The sequence below is a fragment of the Phyllostomus hastatus genome, unplaced genomic scaffold (assembly GCF_019186645.2).
Source record: "Phyllostomus hastatus isolate PE091 unplaced genomic scaffold, TTU_PhHast_1.1 phas_scaffold_216, whole genome shotgun sequence".
In the NCBI taxonomy this organism is placed as follows: domain Eukaryota; kingdom Metazoa; phylum Chordata; class Mammalia; order Chiroptera; family Phyllostomidae; genus Phyllostomus; species Phyllostomus hastatus.
In genome coordinates, this window is record NW_025334018.1 from 14,237,009 (window position 1) to 14,256,215 (window position 19,207).

The 19,207-nt window shown below is 38.4% G+C and overlaps 1 protein-coding gene across 5 annotated transcripts in view; it reads left to right on the forward strand.

Moving 5' to 3' along the window:
* The window catches only part of ST7L (suppression of tumorigenicity 7 like), a 74,907-nt gene that overhangs the window by 49,856 nt on the left and 5,844 nt on the right, over positions 1-19,207 (forward strand). For 3 of the 5 annotated variants that reach the window (XM_045816789.1, XM_045816788.1, XM_045816792.1), the window contains exons 13-14: positions 1,595-1,687; positions 6,553-6,692. In XM_045816789.1, the coding sequence (XP_045672745.1) occupies positions 1,595-1,687; positions 6,553-6,692 (233 nt within the window). Of the gene's footprint in view, positions 1-1,594; positions 1,688-6,552; positions 6,844-7,918; positions 10,106-19,207 lie in introns of those variants that run through there. The other 2 variants (XM_045816791.1, XM_045816790.1) reach the window with 2 other exon arrangements.

Sequence of the window (19,207 nt, forward strand, 5' to 3'; positions counted from 1 at the left end):
TTCTTCTTTTAATTTATGAGTTTTTTTTTCCAAATCACTGGTACATTTTTAGAACATAAACGTTTAAAGCTGTTTGGATCCACTACCTAATAAGTGGAATTGTGAGATATTTCTTTCAGCCTATGGGCATCATAAAAAATTACTAAGACAGAAAGGGGACACCATGTGTCCTTGAACCAAGAAAATGTAAGAACCTTTGACTTCAGGGTCAAACACTGTGCTTGTCACTGACGCTATACAGATTAATGAAACTGGGACAGCTAAAACTGAGGAGCTGCATGTCTGGGTTATTAGACTTTGTTCTGATTTTTTTCCCAGTATTCTGTAAGCTCTTCAAAACCAGGTACTCTATCTCATTTACCTAGTATGTGTCTTCAGTGCCTAGCATTGACGGAGGTTTTCAATAAGTATGTGACTTACATTGTATTTCCTAAATAATCATGTTAATGCATGATTTCCTAGTGTTATCACTAATTTTCTCTGGGATGTTGGACAAATAATTACTTTTTATTGTGGCCCAACAAAATCCATGTTTTGATAGAAGTTTAGAGAGAGGCATTAAAGCAAAAGCAAAAATCTTATCACAATTTAGCTAGTTTTATAGATGAATAAGAATTCCTGCTTTAAGAAGTCTACAAGCTCTGTTTGGGTAGCTCAGTTGGTTAGAGCGCCATCCAAAAACGCTGAGGTTGTGGGTTTGATCCTTGGTCAGGGCACATGCAAGAAACAACTAATGAATGCAACAAATCCATGTTTCTCTCTCTCTCTCTGCCGCCCTCCCGTTTCCTTCCTCCCTCCCTCCCTCCCTCCCTCTGCCTCTGCCTCTGCCTCTGTCTCTGTCTCTGTCTCTCAAAAATCATTAAATAAATTTGTTTTTAAATCTGTAAGAGTTGGTGACAGGCCAGATCAAGGGTGGGTAAACTTTTCCTTGGAGGACCAGATGGTAAATAGCTTGTCTTCGCAGGCCGTGGTCTCTGTCAGAACTGCCCAACTCCTGCAGCATGGAAGCAGCTTTACAGAATGTATAAATGAACAAGCACAGCTGCATTCTAGTACAAGTTTGTTTACCAAAACCAGTAGTGGGCCAGGTCTGGCCAAAGGGTTATACTTAGGTGACTCCGATCTAAATTAAGCCCTGCTCATAGAAAACAGTGACATCTCACATGTGAAGTTAGAAGCCATCGAGGACTCTTTTAAGCTGCCAGCAGTATGGCCACAACAGTTATACGTGTTGCAGTTCTGTGAAGATTACTGTAGGAAGTGGAATTCGTGCTCAGAGTCAAGTCTGTTGTGTTTGTCATAAGAAGAGTGAGGCCAGAGGGACCCAGACAGTCTCCCTTTAGTCATCCAGTACTCCCTTTAGTTTTATTTCAGCCTGACCATTCACTATTCTCTAAATAAACCTTACTTTTCCTTTTAGTCATTCTTTTGCTTACCTTGTTTCTTTTATTAAAATGTGTCTCTAAGAAAGAAAGATGAAACATAAGATGTTTCCTGAAAATGTTATGAAAATGTCTCTAGAATAGCTTTGATATATAGTATAAGGTGAAAACAAGTGTGAATTGAACACCAACATGTGTATTTTTTCCCTCAGCTTTTAGAATGATACCATACCCATTAGAGAAAGGCCATCTGTTCTACCCTTACCCTGGCTGCACAGAGACTGCTGATAGAGAGCTGTTACCTAGTAAGTAAATACTGTGTCTTTCCTAAACTTAGAAGTGGTGGTAAGATTGTTTTCCACAGTGTTCTCCATTATCAAAGTACCTTTGGCTAAAATTCAGGATACTGTTTATATATTATTTTAGCCATTTCTTGGATGGATTTGCATAATATAATTCCCCAATGTTTTTGGAGTAAAAGCCTATGCTAGATGCAACGAAGGACACAAAGATTAAAGATATTAAAAAGGGCAGGCATCTTACAAACATTTAAGAAAGAAATATTATCAATACTTTACACACTCTTTTCAGAAAATAAAGGAGGAAAGAATACTTCCCAATTCATTCTGTGATGCCAGTGTTACCCTGATACCAAATCCAGACAAAGACATTACAAGAAAACTGTAGAACAGTATCCCTTATGAATAGAGACATAAACATCTTCAACCAAATAGTAGCAAACTTAATCTGCAACACATAAAAACGATTATACTCCATGCCCAAGGAGGGTTTACCTCACAATGCAAGGTTGGTTTAACATCTACAAATGGAATGTACCATATTAATAGAATAAAGGACAATAGATTAAAAACAATATTTGACACAAATTCAACACCCACTCATAATAAAAATTCTGAACAAACTAGGGAAAAAAAGGGAACTTTCTCAACCCAATAAAGAGCATCTATGAAAGACGCACAGCTAACGCCGTATTTAATGGTGGAGAACTGAGCACCTCCCCCTGAGACCGGGAACAAGGCAAGGGTGTCTGCTCCCCCCTCTGCTCCCAGCACTGCACTGGGGCATCTAGTCAGTGCGATCAAGCAAGGAGAAGAAACAAAAGGCATTCACATTGGAGAAGAAGAAATAAAACTGTCTTTATTCATAGATGGCGACTTTCTATGTAGGAAATTCTAAGAAACCCATAAAAGTACTATTAGAACTTTATAATAAACAAGTTCAGCAAGGTTACACAATATAATATCAACATACAAAACTCAATATTTATATTTATATTTATATTTATATTTATATACTAGCAATGAACAGTCCAAAGTTGACATTTTAAATATAGTTCTAATCACAGAGCAAACAATTTAGGAATAAATTTAACAAAAGAAGTATAAGATTTATACACTAAAAACTACAAAATACTGATGAGAAAATTTAAAGGAAATCTGAATAAATGGAAAGACATTCCATGTTTATGGAGTGGAAGACCCAACATTACTTATATGGCAGTTCTCTCCGAATTGATCTATAGATTCAGTACAATCCATATCAAAATCCCAGCAGGAATTTTGCAAAAATTGACAAGCTGATCCCAACATTTATACAAAAAGGTAAAGGACCCACAAGAGGCAAAACAATCTTCACAAAGAAGAATGAAGCTGGACAGACTACGTTTCCCAATTTTAAAAGAGTGGTCGGAAAGTTAGGAGCAGAAGCAGACGCATACAGGGGTGTGACTGCCGAGGCCACCGCCTCACTGCCCGGGCAGCCAGCCTGCCCCACCAGCAGTCCGCCTGGCTTTGTCTCCGCTCACTCCCTGTCCTCCGCCCACTTCTCTGTGAGCTGGTGAACTTCTGTTAACTTTGCTTTTTATGATTTTACCAATAAGCCCGAAGGTAATAAACACTAGTACCATGTTTCCTTATACGATATAAACCTATGCCATAGTTTTTGCAATTCTGGGGCCATTAGAATTGAAGTCTAGGAAGGAAAGTTGTACTTTTACAAGCATCAGACTTAATGAGCTGAAAAGTTCAAACAGACAGATGAAAATGTAGGAGAGATTATATAAATTGAGTGTGCTGATATTTTTCTCCCAGGGTCTTTTATTTTCTTCCATCCTCTGAGATAAGTTATCTCTCCTTTCTTTGAACTATTGAAGTACTTTGTGTACTTCGTACTCTTCCCCTTCTGGATTTTAAACTTGAAGGCCAGGACTCTCTTTACTGTTCCTCTATGAATACCTATAATGTTTACCATAAGGTACATTGTACATACTCAGTGGAAATGTTAACTATTAGTACCTCTTCCTCCTTACCGACTCTGAACTCCGAAGTTGCTCACAGGTTAATAGAAAGACTGATAAGCAATGTGCTAAATGCTGTATGTATGGAGTAGATTATAAGGAAGCTAAAATGGGGAGTGCCTAGCTCTCCAAGGTCAGGGATGATTCCTAAATCTGACTTGGGTGACTTGAATGGTAAATTCATCATACAGCAGGAAGAACGGGTTTGGGAATAGGAGTGGGGGAAGTAAATAAGTTCAGTGCATTTCATGTGTTATACCCATTTATACACATACACATGTTAATTTAAAATGAAGTATTTTATTGCCTAGTGATAATTTTCTAGGCATGAATGATACCACTAAGGGAAACTGTGTAGCCTGAGAAGTAAACTAAGGGTAGAACCATGGGGGTACAAAAATGTCTAAGGAATGGGTGGCTGATAAGGAGTTTGGAAGATTCCGTGAAGGAGTGGTCAGAGAGACAGGACAAGAAGCAGAACTAGATATCCTAGAAACTAAAAGGAGGAAAACATTTTCAAATGAGGAGGAGTATCTGAGATACTAAGTAAGGTATGTAATTACTGAGAAGAATCTATTGACTTTGGCAATTAGAAGGTCATTGGTGAGAGAAATTTTATTTTCTTTCCTAGGATGGTGGTGGCAGTAATTATTCTTGTTGTTTTTCCATTTTAATAGGAACAAGGTTTTGTTTTTCTTTTTTTAACGAGGCTATTTAAGGCGAAGGAACAAATCTCTACTTAAGGAACATCAATATTCAAAAGTGTATTATTTTAGGCTAAATGTGTTAGCCTAAAATAACGCCCCCCAAATCATTACAAAGGCTGCCTGATGTAAAGCCAACTTTACATAGTAATATGAATAAGGTCGGGGTTATTATTAGGTGTTATCAGAGCCACAGGCTGTAAGAACAGACAATTTGCTTCTTGGCAGGCCTTTATTATTTCTAGGGTGCCACTCATTTGCAAATTCCAGGAGATTGGGGAGGAGAGATATGCTGGGCAGGGGGGCGTTGTTTGATTATATTATGTTCTTAGGGTATTTTTTCTGTCTCTGACTGTGGTAGAAGGAACACATTTTTAATAATGTGGAGTTCTAATACTCAGGAGTACTTAATGTTTTTTGTTTCAATTCTCCTTCAACCTTGATATTACTTACAGCATTCTGGAATTTGCTTATGAACCTCATAAGTTCAGACTTGAACTATTCCCTTAGTTCACATAGCTATTTAGTTGTCTTTTATGCCTCCTGATAAATTTTCCTCTACAAGCCAGTGATGAAATTTACTTCCAAGGGAGTGTTTCTGTGCTAGTCATTCATTATATTGATGTATTAGCCAAACATTGACTGACAAACGAATCTACAGAAAGTAATGCAAAAATAAATTATTAGGTCTCATATTTTAGGAAATTATGTTATACCGCTGTACAGTTTTCTGCCTTATAAAGTGGAAATAATACTATTCTTAGGGTTATTAACACAATTTTAAAGTAATATATGTTAAAAAGTACTTCTTAAAACATAAAATGCTGTACAGTTTAATCAATATTAATTTTGCTATATCTCACATGATAGCAATTATAGTAACCATTGGTAGACATAAGTATTCGTTCCCTGTCTTTGAAAATACTATGATTTGTTTCTACGTTTGCTGGAAGGAGTTGGCCTCTCCTGGCTGAGGGATGGGGCAAAAAGGAGTGCTGGTTTTGGGTGCTGAAAGCACAGTGTTGTCCACAGCTCTAATGTTTCTAAATTTTTTTTAAAATTAGATTTGTTGTGCTTTCACTTTAAACATGGCTCAAGGACCTGGAAATTTTTAACATTATTAATGAGTTTGGTTTTGGGTATATACTTTATGAATATAGTATAAGACATAAAAATATCATGTCTACTGAAGGAAACTTAGGTGTAATATTCTCTGTGAATCATTATGTTTAAAAAAGTGAAATTTATAGCTGACCTTGATTCAGCACTGAATTAGTCATCCCTTACTTATGTAGGATATTACATCAGGAATTCCTGGGTTTGTGTCCAGCTCTGAGCAGTCAACTTCCTGGACTAATGAAAACCCAGAGTAGCTTTCAGTTCAACAGACATTTATTGAGCACCTACTGTGTGCCAAGCAGAAGCATTGTCATAAGCTCATCTCAACATTGTTATTCAAGTATGTTCAAATTTTGAATAAAATATCAGTACTTGAATACTATTAGTAATGGAATATCCAATTATTAGAAAAATATCTGAGTAAATGTTTAAATGTGGTAAAATAAGACAAGGGACTTCACTTATATTCAGAATCTTAGGGCTTTAGTATTCTACTTTGATTTTTATACTGCTCAATGAAATGCCACATATAGAATAACTGGGTAAAATTAGTAACTGATGGTTTTGGGAAATCTCCAACCATATGTCCATCTCTTGATCACTATACTTGTCTCTGAGCTCTCAAACAGCAAGAATTATAATCACTGACATTTATTAAGGGCTTACAAAGTTCATCATAACAACTCCATAGCAACTAATAGAGGGTTTAGCAACTTATTCAAGATCACACAGCTAATAAGTGACAAAGCTTTTTTTCAAACCCACCTCAGCATGACTTTACAATTAATGTTCTTTCCCACGATACCATCCTAGTCCCAGTCCCCAGCACAGTATCTGGCTACGTAAATACGCTGTGGATACCGGAATAAATTATCGATGACTTTCTTCTTGCTTGGCCAGAGACTTGTTCTTTTTTTGTTGTTTTTAATTAATTTCCATTTTGGTTTTTAAAAATAGATTTTGTTTGAAAATATTAAGACTTACACTGTATTCTGAAATAAAACCCACTTCTACCTTTTCTCCCTTGCAGCCTTTCATCATGTTTCTGTTTACCCAAAGAAGGAGCTTCCTTTTTTCATCCATTTCACAGCAGGACTGTGTTCTTCTACAGCAATGATAGCTCTTCTCACACACCAGTTTCCTGAAATCATGGGTGTTTTTGCTAAAGCTGTAAGTATGATCTCAAGGACTTGTGTGGAGTATCTGTAAACACAAAAGAAACTCTCTCTGATGTGTTTGTACTAAACCAGTTGAGCAGTGGGTGAAACTTATTTTAATAAATTACAGGAATTGATTTGTAAAGTTGCTGCCATAAACATATCAAACATAAATTTTTGGTGATTTGAGTTATATTTTTGTTGCCTAAAAGTTTGAAGAATACAATGGCATAGTATTTTAAAATTGGTCTTTGTAGATAATTTTTGGTGGTAGAGATAGCACTTGTTACTAACTAAAAAATAATCCTGTTCTTTTAAATACATTTTCTTTGGCATTCAAAAAAACATCCCTATTTTGTAAACAAGCTCTTTGACTTTTAAAATTTAAATGAAATTATTAGTTCTCAGTATTTGCTGAACTTTAAATGTAAGAATGTGACTAAGATGGAGAGCACGTAGCTAAGATGGGACAGCTAGGACAGTTGCCCTGGGGACAGGACGTGCCTCTTCACTCAGAGGTTTTCCCTGTTATTATATTTGCCTGTTCTTATTGATCTTCCCCAAAGCTGAATGCACAACCACGTACAGACCTTTATTTTCAGTTTTGCGCTTTACTTTTAAAATATTTCCCCGTTTCCTGATCCAGGTCCAGGAAGCACTTGAGGGCTGGTATTAGAGAGGCTATCTCATGATTACTTACTCTTTGACGTAAACTTAGAAGTTAATATCACTGGCTTAAAGTAGAATTACCAAAAATAAGTCCCTTTAAGTTTCTAAGCCTTTAACAAATGTGTCTTTCTTGTACTTCTTTGCATTTTTACCAAGTAATAAGAGTTCAAACCCAAGAAGAAAATCACGATTCATTTATTCCCAATTTGAAAAGCACTAAGAACCATAAAAACACTAGCCTTCACTTGGTAATATAATTTCTGTATTTTTCTGTAAATACCTCCATTCTAAATCCCTGTTTCCTTACAGTTTCTTTTCCTGCCTTAAGAATAGTTTATTTTGTGCCTTAAAGATTAGTTGGTTTTCTTCTGGCACCAGCAGTAAAGAGCACTGGTTTCCCTTTTTCCCTGAAGGTCAACTGTATAATGTGTTAAGTTGCCACTGGCTGTAGGCCTAGGAGTCTGAGACCACACTTGATTTTGGGTCAAGCTTCAAGAAGAATGACTTTCCACTGTTGTTCAGGGATTATAGATATTTGGGTTGGAAACTGACTATCTTATTTTCTTTCAGTGTGAAAAGGAAGCTTGGTGATCATACCATAACTCTGTTGTTTGCAGTTGTGCCGAGCGGGGAGTGAGTGCACCTCAAACTGAGATGACCTTGCTGGGTAGTCTGGCATGGGAAAAAATGAACTAGAGAGGGAATCCCATCCGTGTAACAACTGGGAAAAATATGCAGCTGTATGTTTGAGATCACAGGCAAGCCATGAGAGAGCTACTTCAATATTGGGTTTCTCTCAGGACAGTGGGAAGGGGGTGAAATAGAGCTCGGAGGGAGATCTGCAATCTGGGATAGAGACGTGGCAGCTATTGCAGTGGACTTCCATGAGGTATTGCCTAAGATTAACGCGGAGTGTGCTCACTGTCTGCTCTGCCCATTGATGTTAGCATGCGGTGTCTGCCTCTCCCTGAGAGACCACTGGTGCGCCAGCAGAGGCTTTAAGGTTGCAATGCACAAGCTCCTTAGCGCTCCCTCTAGCTGAGTCTGAGAATAAATAATCATAATTTTAAAGTGGAAGCTTCTTTTTTAGGCCAAAAGTTATTAATTTACTGTGATTCTAGTTCATGAATAGTGAACAGGCATTTATTTACTATCTTTTGGTATTTGTATAGTCGGTGATATACAGTGTTAAAAACGTGCCCGACAGCCAACTTTTACAGTCAGTCCCTGTGGCCTTCACATACGCATTTTAAGTTCCTAAAAGCTAAGTATTTACTGAAATTATCTACAAACCAATATTTGGTACACAGAAGCTCCAGGGCAGGTTTCATTTCAGAACTAATGGAAAATGGTCCAGGCCGGCTGGCTCAGTTGGTTAGAGTGGCATCCTGATATGCCATCATTGCTGATTCAGTCCCCGGTCAGGGCACATAGGATTTATGCATTATGAATGCATAATAAATGGAACAACAAAATCAATGTTTCTCCATCTCTGTAAAAAATCAATGAATAAAAAAAGGACTTAGTGATTATTTTTAAAAAAAGAATTAATAGAAAATAATTATGGAATGAGCCGTCTCCAGCTTCTAGACATAACGTTTTGACTCAACATCTGGCCAGCCAGCTAGCAAGGAAACAAGAGGCTCACATCCCACCTCTTTACCACTTAGCACAGTGTGTCTATGCACTGGGAGCGTCACCATCCACGGCCAGGAGCTCGTTAGAACTGCAGAACCTCAGGCACCACTCCAGACCTCCTGAATCTACACTTTCACAAGATCCCTAGGTGACCCTTAGGTACTTGAAAACGAGCAGTGATGCTCTGCTCTACCCCAAAAGAGGAATTTAGAACACCTGGAGAGTACTGTCTTATCAAGGGAGAGAAGGGCAGCATTGCTGAATGGTTGTGAGGGTAGGCTCTGGAGCCAGGCCGCTTTTCTTTGAAGTTCAACCCTGATGCTAATCAGCTGTGCAGTGTCCCGTATGTTATTTACCCTTTTCTCCCCCTCACTGTAAAATAAGAATAGTCCCACCTCACAAGTTTTGTGTGTGTGTGTGTGTGTGTGTGTGTGTGTGAGGGTTAAAATGAGTTTAAAATATGTCAAGTGTTTAGAGCCGTGTCTGCCCATAGTAAAAACCAGGTGAGTGTTAGCTGTCGTCACCACTGTCACTGTCATTGTCACCGAAGTGCAGCTTAGCAGGAAATCCTCCCCCTTTCACGTCTGGGAGAGCTATGTCCTGAGAGTAAATTCAAAATGCATGTCCCATACAAACTGCAGTATAAATGGTGGTGTAACCATTTGAGCAATATTATGAGTACTATACTTCCAATACCTTATGTATATGTGGACCATACAAAGGGGAGAAGTGTTTCACATTCTAGGTGTGGCAAACTGTCTTGTAGAATAGAACCTATTAGATTTTCAACTGCCTAAGTTAGGATTTTCAATTAAGTCAGATATTTGATGGCTAAATACAGTAGAAACAAATGAAAAATTTTGTTTGAAACATACTGTCTTCTGTTAGTAAGGCAAAGCAATTTAAGTAAATGTCCTAAATTTCTTTCATTGTTACCATTGTCTCTTCCTCATCTAATATCTTTTTGTATTAGCTCACATGCTAAAGTAAATTCAGTTTGAATTTGTTAAGATGTATTTGTTAACAAAAACTGCTTTTTTGTGAAGCAAGGCACTAAGGATAAATGATTCTTAATAACCCTCACTGTGTATCAGATTTTGATAAATGGAAGGGAACAAACTAGAATGGTCCGTGATTTTCATTCCCTTTCTCCTTTTGTGTGGTATAAAGTGATATGGAATAAGACTTCATTTTCAGTGAGTTAGGACTTTTTTTTTCTGATTTCTTTCCTGGCTGAGATAAAATTTAGCCTGACATTGGACATAGGGCAATGAAAAAAATTGCGTAAATCCCTGGAGATGTGGAATGTGCTGATAGTAGAGCTGATGTTCTCCAAGGTCAGAATTCCTGAAAAAGGAAAAGTTGCTTTTAAGTGGTAGGTCATTTTCTCACCTGCTTTGAAGCCTGCTGGGTTAAATATGAGGGTTCAAAGTAAGGGTAGCCAGCAAACCAAATGAACTGGAATCTGATTCTGCTTATCTGAAAGGAGCTTCTTTATGTAAGAGCAGCACTGCCCTCTCCTTAGAGAGCCAGTCTTCATCTACTCTGGCCCCTCTCACTTCTCTATTGCAAGCAAAGCTTTCTTCTTAGTAAGCCTTGGGAGGGTGTTATCACAACAGTGAAAAGATAGTGTTGGTCTTTAGGGATTTCAGTCACTTACTGATGAATTCAGGCTTGTGGCATGTGACTTTAGTGCTCTGAATTCAGGAGGGTGTTTGAAAATAAAAATCCCTAATTTGGTTTTAACTATTTAGTTGTAATGTTGGCCAAAAAAAAAAAAAGTGTTATGGTAAAGAAAGGAATCAGAAAGATTCCCAAATAAATTGTTTGTTTCACTAAGGCAAAACTTTGTTGACATTTGTTTCACTGAACACGTATTATAGCTGTGCTGGGGTGGGAATGGGCCCTGTTTCCACATACTTCTTCTAATCTTTATGTGGGAAAATGTGGTTGGACATGCCAGTGATGAATTTCTGAGCAACTCATAATTGGCTGGCTCCACTGTAACTAGGGCCTAACAATCTGCTTGATTAATTCTTTAAGGGCTACATTAGCCAAGTTGCACGATTTCCAAAGATATAGAAGGTCAGATGTTATACTAACGAAAGACCTCTCTACAGAATGTCTCACTGGGGTTTCTTTAGTCCCTGCCCAAAAATAATTAACATTTTTCTCTCCGAATTATATTTTAAAAAATAATAAGCAGTTATATATGCCAAAATGTCTTTTACTGAATAGTGATCAAAATTTTTGAGGTTTGTCAACTATTCTCATCATATTTCCAGGGCAAACATGTCCTCAGAACTAGGGAAGTTGATAGGAAATTGTAACTATATGTTGATATATACTAATAGAAAAAATATTATTTTTAAAGGTTTTTATATTTTCCATTGTCATAAAAAGTGGCATGAAATCTGTGAGTGAAAGGTTTTTTAATATCCTCCATTTAACTTGATTTATTAATAATAAAAACATCTGATAGTTATAATTTTCTTTATTGAATACATAGGGCCACATGCAGGAATTAAACTGACAAATAAGATAAGTTTCTTCACTTTGAAAACTAATTATTTTTCAAGTTCATAAAAACTGATACAGTTTTTAAAATGTCTTGAATTGTTACTAAGCTTATAGTTCTATAAAATATTATTCTGTAATTATGCTACTTCCAGCAATATATCTGAAGTATTTTCCCAAAGATTATCCTGCTAATAAAATGAGCCTATTGTGTTGCAGGTCAGAATTTTAAATATTTATATTTTGTTCCATTGTTAGTGCCAGTGAAGTCTTTATTTGGGCAGTCTGGCACATTCTACTTTTGATTTCATTTATTAATTGACATATTTGTAGCAAGAGAAAGATGTCCCCTGTTTTCTCTAAGGGTATTGTTTCTCATACTTCCTTCTCATTATTCTCTTTCAAAAAGAACCAGGGCAAGAAATTTGTGAAATCACTAATGTTATTCTTTATCCAAATTTTCTAGTCATGAACTCTTCAAAGGAAAAAAGAATAAAAGCGGACAATGTACTTTTTAATGCATGTCTATGTCCCTTCCCCAGGGTTCAATTTAGTTTTGAAGTTTGTGGAAAGCACTCTCTTTTCCTATTAACATGTGTTTGCCAAAGATGAAGTTCACAAAAGCTGTCCCTGAATTTATTTGGCAGTAATTGAATCATTTTCCTTCTCCAAGTAAAAGTCTCCGTGCAAAAGTGTGGGACGTCCTGTCAGTAACTGCTGCTAATCTATTTATTGCTCGGTCATCGGCACGTGGGCCAAAGCAACTGCGCAGCGTGTTTAGAAGAGCTGTGCCTAGACGCTGGCCTAAATCGCTGTGCGAGACCCACTGCACTAGTGATGTTAGAATTCACATTAGGAAACCTGCTGGGTTTTGCTTCAGAAAACATTTCTGTGTTTTGGAGACTCATCATAGTCCTTCCTCTAAATGGAGAAAACAATGTGATACAGAAGAAAATTATTCTTTTTTAATTGTTCTAATTACAGTTGTCTCAATTTCTTTTTTACTGTTGCAGAAGAAAACTATAATCTTGAATAGCTTTATACCTCTTTTCTTGAGTGGAACTTAGTTCCTTCCCCTACCAATCAAATTTGTAATGCTCAAAAGAATCAATAATGTATTATAATTCTAACCCAAGAATAATTTGGACTGCAGTTAGTTGTTATCTTTTTTCTAAGAGGTTGTACTTACGCTCTCACTTATTCTGACCAGGGCCATTGGAGGTACATTGTGCTCGTCCAGTGTTATGGGGAAGTCTGAGTCGGTCAAGGTCAAGTGAAGTGATCAGCTCGAAATCACACAATGGGTGGCCCGTTAGCCATGGTATATATGGCACTTCACAACTTAATTCCCAAACAAGTACAAAAGAATACATTTTAAACCAAAAACAGTATGCTGCGGGGTTACAGAATGGTGGAGTGGTGATGGTAAAATGGATTTCTAAGGCAGTCTTCCTACCGGAGATTAATGTGGAGAAGAGTTTTAAGTGAAGAGAGTGGAGAGGGCACTGAGAGTACAGCAGTGCTCACTGCAAGGGCAGAGACGCAAGCAGACAAATAAGCTGCCCGGAGATCTCTGTGCAGTATGGGCCTCTTCGGTGGACTTGGATGCTTTAAAGAATGCACGTTTGCTTCTGTCTTCAAACTGATTCCCTCTAATTTCATTCTGGTTCTCGCTAGTAAGCCACTTAAAGAACACAGGTCATTTATGTCACGTACACAGAGAACTTCAGCCTCTCTGTCTACTATGGGCAGTAGTGCTAAAGAAACAGTAGGCAATGGTTTGTAATGATTCAGAAAGAATACAATTGGCTCTCTGAAATGGTTAAAAAAAAGCTTTAATGTAAAGTAAGAAGATATATATCTTACATTTCAACCCACTCTTCTTTCAAAATCAAAAGGTTAGTTTGTGAAGGATCATGGCGGGGGCTGTTAACAGAGAAGAATAAACTGTTGGTCTAAAATATCATCATTTGGGCTTTTTTTTGCTAAATTAGGAGTTTTGGGTAGCAAATGTACTTCTAGTAGTTGTATCAATAGGGTGTGTTCTTCAATGCTGATGAGGCCTAGTAAAAGATTGGGGTTAATGGTATCCTATCTGAATTTGAGGAAAAAATTCAATTACCTCTCTTAGTTCTGTAATAACATTAAGATTGCCTTAGCTCTGTCTTGACAGCCAGCTTCAAAAGAAGAAACTATTTGGGCTCAGATGATGCTCAACAAAATTAAGAGAACTGATATTCAGGGAAATTCAGACCACATAACCACCCTCTGACCTCATCCTGTAATTTCCAGCCTTCTGGAAATGAAATGTGTGTCTGTTCTTCAAAGCATGGCAAAGGCCTGTCTTCCCATTAAGCACTCTTGCATATTATTACTATGATATACAGAGAGAGAAGAAGTTTGGGGAAGAATTTAGGAAGGGAGCATATTCTCACACTCTGTTAATAACATTCCACCTCTGGTTTTCATCTATTCACTATGCTGGATCCCCAGTTTATTTCTGAAGCCAGAGTCCAAGCTTTCACTCCCAGGTAGCAGCAGCTTTACAATTAAATTTTAATCCCTCAGTGTTGTTAGACTCCTATCTGAGTATAGCTGCAACTATTCTTGGCAGGCAAACACATTGCTGTTTTTCCTTCAGTCACAGTGAGATAGAAGAATGTTCTCTGGCCGGGGTGTGGATGTAGGCACTGTACTAATCTTATACATAATTCATCCTGGGTTGCTGGGGTACTCAGAGTTGAAACTTTGCCTTCTGATAAAATTCAGCTGGATTTTTTATTTACTTGACTGTGACCCCCTTGGGAATTAGCCTTTATTGGTAGCCTAGGGACTCTAATTCAACTAAGCCTTAACTTTGCAGACTTCTCTTCCTAATTTGCTCTTGGTATACTTTAGCTACCGTAATACCGTCTTTAAAAAAATGCCCTAGAACATGCAGTTCAGTTCTGGATACCCTGAAAAGATTATTTTTTCAGTAGAGGCTTATTGAATGAAAGGACTCCAATAGGGCTTATCTTAATTTGTTTTCAAAATTTGGTTTTTAAAGAGACTCAGCATTGAACAATATATTAACTATTGTTCTAGAACATGCTATAATATGGTGCTGGTTATTCTGTGACTTAAGTTTTTGATATTTGAATTTATTAATTTAGATGTTAATACCAATGAATTCATTCATTTGTTCATTCACTCAGTGAACAGATCATTATTGGGTACCTTTGAGAAGTACAAAATACAGTCTGGTTCACAAATAACTCACACTCCGGGGGTAGGGGGTTTGAGACAGGCAGAGATGCACTAGTATAAGACAGAGGCTACTGCCACAACAATAGATTATTTCATCGTTGCATATTGATTCATTTGAGTAGAAGTGACCAATGAGCTATTTTCACATGCCTCATACAAGATTTAATGACCCAAAAAGTCAATCTAGACTCATGAAGACTTTTCTTTTTAGAAGAATTTATTGGTTAGAATTCCTTTTAGTCAAACAAGAGGTCTCTTTATTTTTATTTTTAAAAATGAGACATGGAGGACTTTCATCTTTACAACTAACTAGCAAAGTTCATGTTTTTGTGAACAGTGGTATTCATTATATTTATCTGAAGTTTAGAATTTATCAAAAAAAATGAAGCACTCCACAATTCAAAATTTAAATAAGGAATGTCTCGCCTCAGATTTACTTAGCGGCCATAAGGCAAAAGCCTCCATACTCATACATTTTCAACTTTTTCGTTTATACCTTCTCGTTCTTCATAATGACAGATTAGTAAGCGCTAAGGGACATCCTGGTTTAGAGCGTGACATAGTGCCGTGTCATTGTGAAGCAGGGTGGGCTAGCTCGGGTTAAGACTAAAATGGGCTTTGTGGAGAGAGATTGAGAAAGAGCCACTCGGAATTCCCAGCGCCCACTGTTAATGCCAAAGCTCCATCAAAGCCAAAGTCACCGATTCTGTTAATGGGCACAAATCATGTTAATTTTAAAAATAGTAAAAGGATATTGGATTAAGGCACCAAAATAAGTCTCCTTTTCCCTCTCCTTTAAGCTGAATTTTGCTGATCAATTCTGCATCCTGGACAGTTCTTTCTTCTCACAGGGGAAATGTCATTAGGCACATTGATATTTATGACATTGAAATGTCATTAGGCACAGTATAAGGAGAATCCCACTCTCACCCATTTACCTGTGCTCGCATTGATACCAGACTGTGTCTGTGAATGTTGGGTCTCTGGAGAAAGACTTAAGTAAACTCTGGGCCACTGAGTTCCTGTGAAGGTACCATCTACTCCCATAGGACTGGGACAGATAAAGATTAAGATAAAGAATACGGTTACTTAATTTTTATCTTTCAGATGACATTGAAAGTAACCATATCTCTTGTTTAGCCACAAGCTCCTTATTGAATTTTTTAAAAACTGCTTTTGAGCAATAATTTTTCCCTGGTTGCTTACTTAACCAGTTATACAAGTTGAGACTTCTGTCTCTGTGCCTATTTTATAATAGCTGCTCTGGGAGAACAGATGAAAAATAATAAGTCAGTTAGATATTTTATGAGTATTGAAATCCCTCCCATTCAGAAATGTAAATAAAATGACCAGTATGAGCAATCAGCTTATGTCAGATTCCATGGGTTTATGTTACATAGGGAAATTATAGTGCAACCTGAAACATGCTTCTTAATGAATTCATAGTCGTGTCACTGTTGAATGTAAACCCTTGAGCTTTTTTCTGTTGTGAAGGGTTTCAGAAATCACCTTTTGTAAACTGCCTAGGGAAGGAGGTAAAAACTCAGATGATACCAATAAGTGCTATCGCTGTTAAGTGGCTGCCTCCCTTCCAGTACCAAATCATGCCAGTTAAGTAAAACAGAAACTTAGGACACTACTCACATTTTGGCTTATTTAATATTCATAAATATAAAATATATATTCCAATACTCTCTCTGAAAGCGGCACCAGGAAAGTGCTGTGGAGGTACAGGGTTGTCCTTGTGTTTTTTGTCCTCAGAGGCTGGGGAAGTTCAGTTAGGAAGTATGACAGAAGCCTGATGGATAGCTGTTTTACCTTCAACACATGCAGGAAGCCAGGGACCTAATTGAAAATCATGAAATTGGAATTCGTCTCTTGTCTTTGGCTGCTGCTCTAGCAGCCTGTAGTGCACAAGAACTGTCTTCCCACTTATTAGTGAACTGGTTTTGCAGTCCCCAAAGTGCTTTCATAGCCCTCCTCCTGTTCACCATGGCCTCAGGTGTGATGAGTTTGCCAGCTACAAGAGCCCAACATGCCAAATGGGATACGGGAGACCTGTTAAGTTTAAGTTTGGGAGTAAGGGAAAGAAGCATGCATGTTCTATTTGAAATTATTTCTTTTTTGCATTCTAATTTCTTAAGAGTTTGGCTTGATTTATAATCCTGTAAACATGATTCTGGATAGGATATTTGATATCTCTTATTTAGCCCAGAATCTCAAATGATAGGGAGCTGTAGTTAATGATACTTCACATTTTGTTGGGCTTTATAGGGTAGCTCTCTTTTAGTCCCTATATGTGTAACAAATGGAGTCATTTGTGCTTTCCCATAGGTGCCCTGGTGTTTGCTGACATAGATCAAGGTGCTGTGTATCTCTGTAGGGGACTCTGAACCTTTTGACAGTCTAGGCACATACAGTCACCTCGCATTATTTAAGTCCTGATCTCAGCATTCTAATTTCTCCGTATTCCCCAGTGTATATAATATGTACTTGCTTGAAATTCCTTATATATTGCTTGCACATTCTTGCTTCTAAGTTTCAGCGTAAACCAGTTTCTATTTAGAATGTGTTCCTCTGATTGCCCTCAACCTGTCCATACCTTATCTTTTAAAAATCCAACTCAAAAGCTAACTGTTGTAGAAGGCCTGATTTCAGAAGGCCTGATTCTGAAATCCCATTCACCTGATTCCTGAATTCTGAGACTTCTCAGTCTGTTAAACCGTTTCTTTGTAATTATTGCTTCTGTACGCCGTCATCGGATGCATAATGATTCTAGAAATGATGCTCCTCCTCCACCCCCTTGTCTGTGTTTATTACACACAAGCATTTCGAAGTCCCACTGACAACCTTTAACATTCCCCCTGGGTTCTAGTCCACTTTCCGTACCCTTTCCCTTCACCTCATGGCTGTGTTCCTGGAGAAACAGGGCATGAGCTCAGGGCTTGGCCTCCTCCTCAGCGTGTGTGTGGCGGCCTGCTGAATAGGTCCCTACAATCGGGAATGATTTCACCCTTTGGTTGGACATTCTCTGCATTCTACTCAGACACCTTCAAGAAGTAGATGTGAAACCAGGAGTAGATCTGGAGATGGGAGTAAGGGAAATTTCCACTGAAAGCCAACTTAGCTTTTTCCTTCCTTTTTACACAAGACCTATGAGCTGCTGTCGTCAACAGCTCAGCCGACACTCTCCTGCTCTGCCTCTTTTCCAGGAGTCAGGGTTAGTTTAAGAAAAAGCCTCTTGCTAGAAGCCATGACCTCGTACTTTTATCCCCTCCATCTGGTGTGCGGCCTCATGGGGCTGTGCTGTTATGCAGGAGGTGAGCAATGGAATTCTTCAGATGATGACTTCTGAGCCCACATGCGGAGGCAGTGGGGGTGGGAAGCAGGGAAAGCAGTGAGAGCCAAGATCGATGGACCAAGAAGTAAGGTTTGCTCTGGGACAAATCCTGCCGATAGGTGGACTGTTTTCACGAGGTGTTCTTCCTCCAGCTCTACTGGGGGCCCAGGGCAGGATGGCAGAGCATCCCAGGTCTGTGATTGATGAACACTGCGTTCCTGCAGCTTTCCCTCCTGCCTTCCCAGTTGGGGCGCAGGGGTGGGATAGGTGGGGTATGTGAGGACTTCTGCCATCTCTAACAAAATGCATTCCAGGGTTGCACAGGGAAGGGCTCCCCTTGCACACACCGTCTTGGAGCTGCTTTGTCTCACTGTCTTGGATCTAAACAGAAGCCCACATTTTGAATGAGGGTAGGAGGAAGGGTTGAGAGCAGCAAAAGTTTTTGATCAAGTGAAAATCTGTTGTCTGCCTCATCTTGCAGGGGTTTCTCTGCAGGGTAGGTATTCCTTGCCTTGGTGGAGATAAATTATCTGTCTCAGCTAGAGGTCCCAGGACCTCTACTAGGCTGTGAGTAGGCATCTGGCCTGGGGTGGGATGGTTTTTTAGTACTGTCATTCCCTGTTCATTCTTTCCTAGCCCTGTCATTCCCTGTTCATTCTTTCAACCCACGGTTGACAGCATTCTTAAAAAGAATGATGTCCCATAGGAAATTCTAATGCATACTTTAAAAGCCCAAAGCCTTAACTTCCTCACGTGGCTTCTCATGACTACTTCTATTGTCTTCACTTTTAGCATCACTTTAAAAGGACCAGATAAACTAAAACAAATGGTTAAGTGTTAATTTAAAGAGAAAAAAAAGGCTCTGGCTGGTGTGGCTCAGTGGATTGAGTGTTGGTTCAATTCCCAGCCAGGGCACATGCCTGGGTTGCAGGCCAGGTCCCCAGTTGGGGGCATGTGAGAGGCTACCACACATTGATGTTTCTCTCCCTTTCTCCCTCCCTTCCCCTCTCTTTAAAAATAAATAAAATATTTTATAAATTTAAAAGAAGAAAAAAGGAATAGAAAGAACTAAGAGCTCTAAAAAAAAACAGAAAAAACTAAGAGGCAGAGTTGAT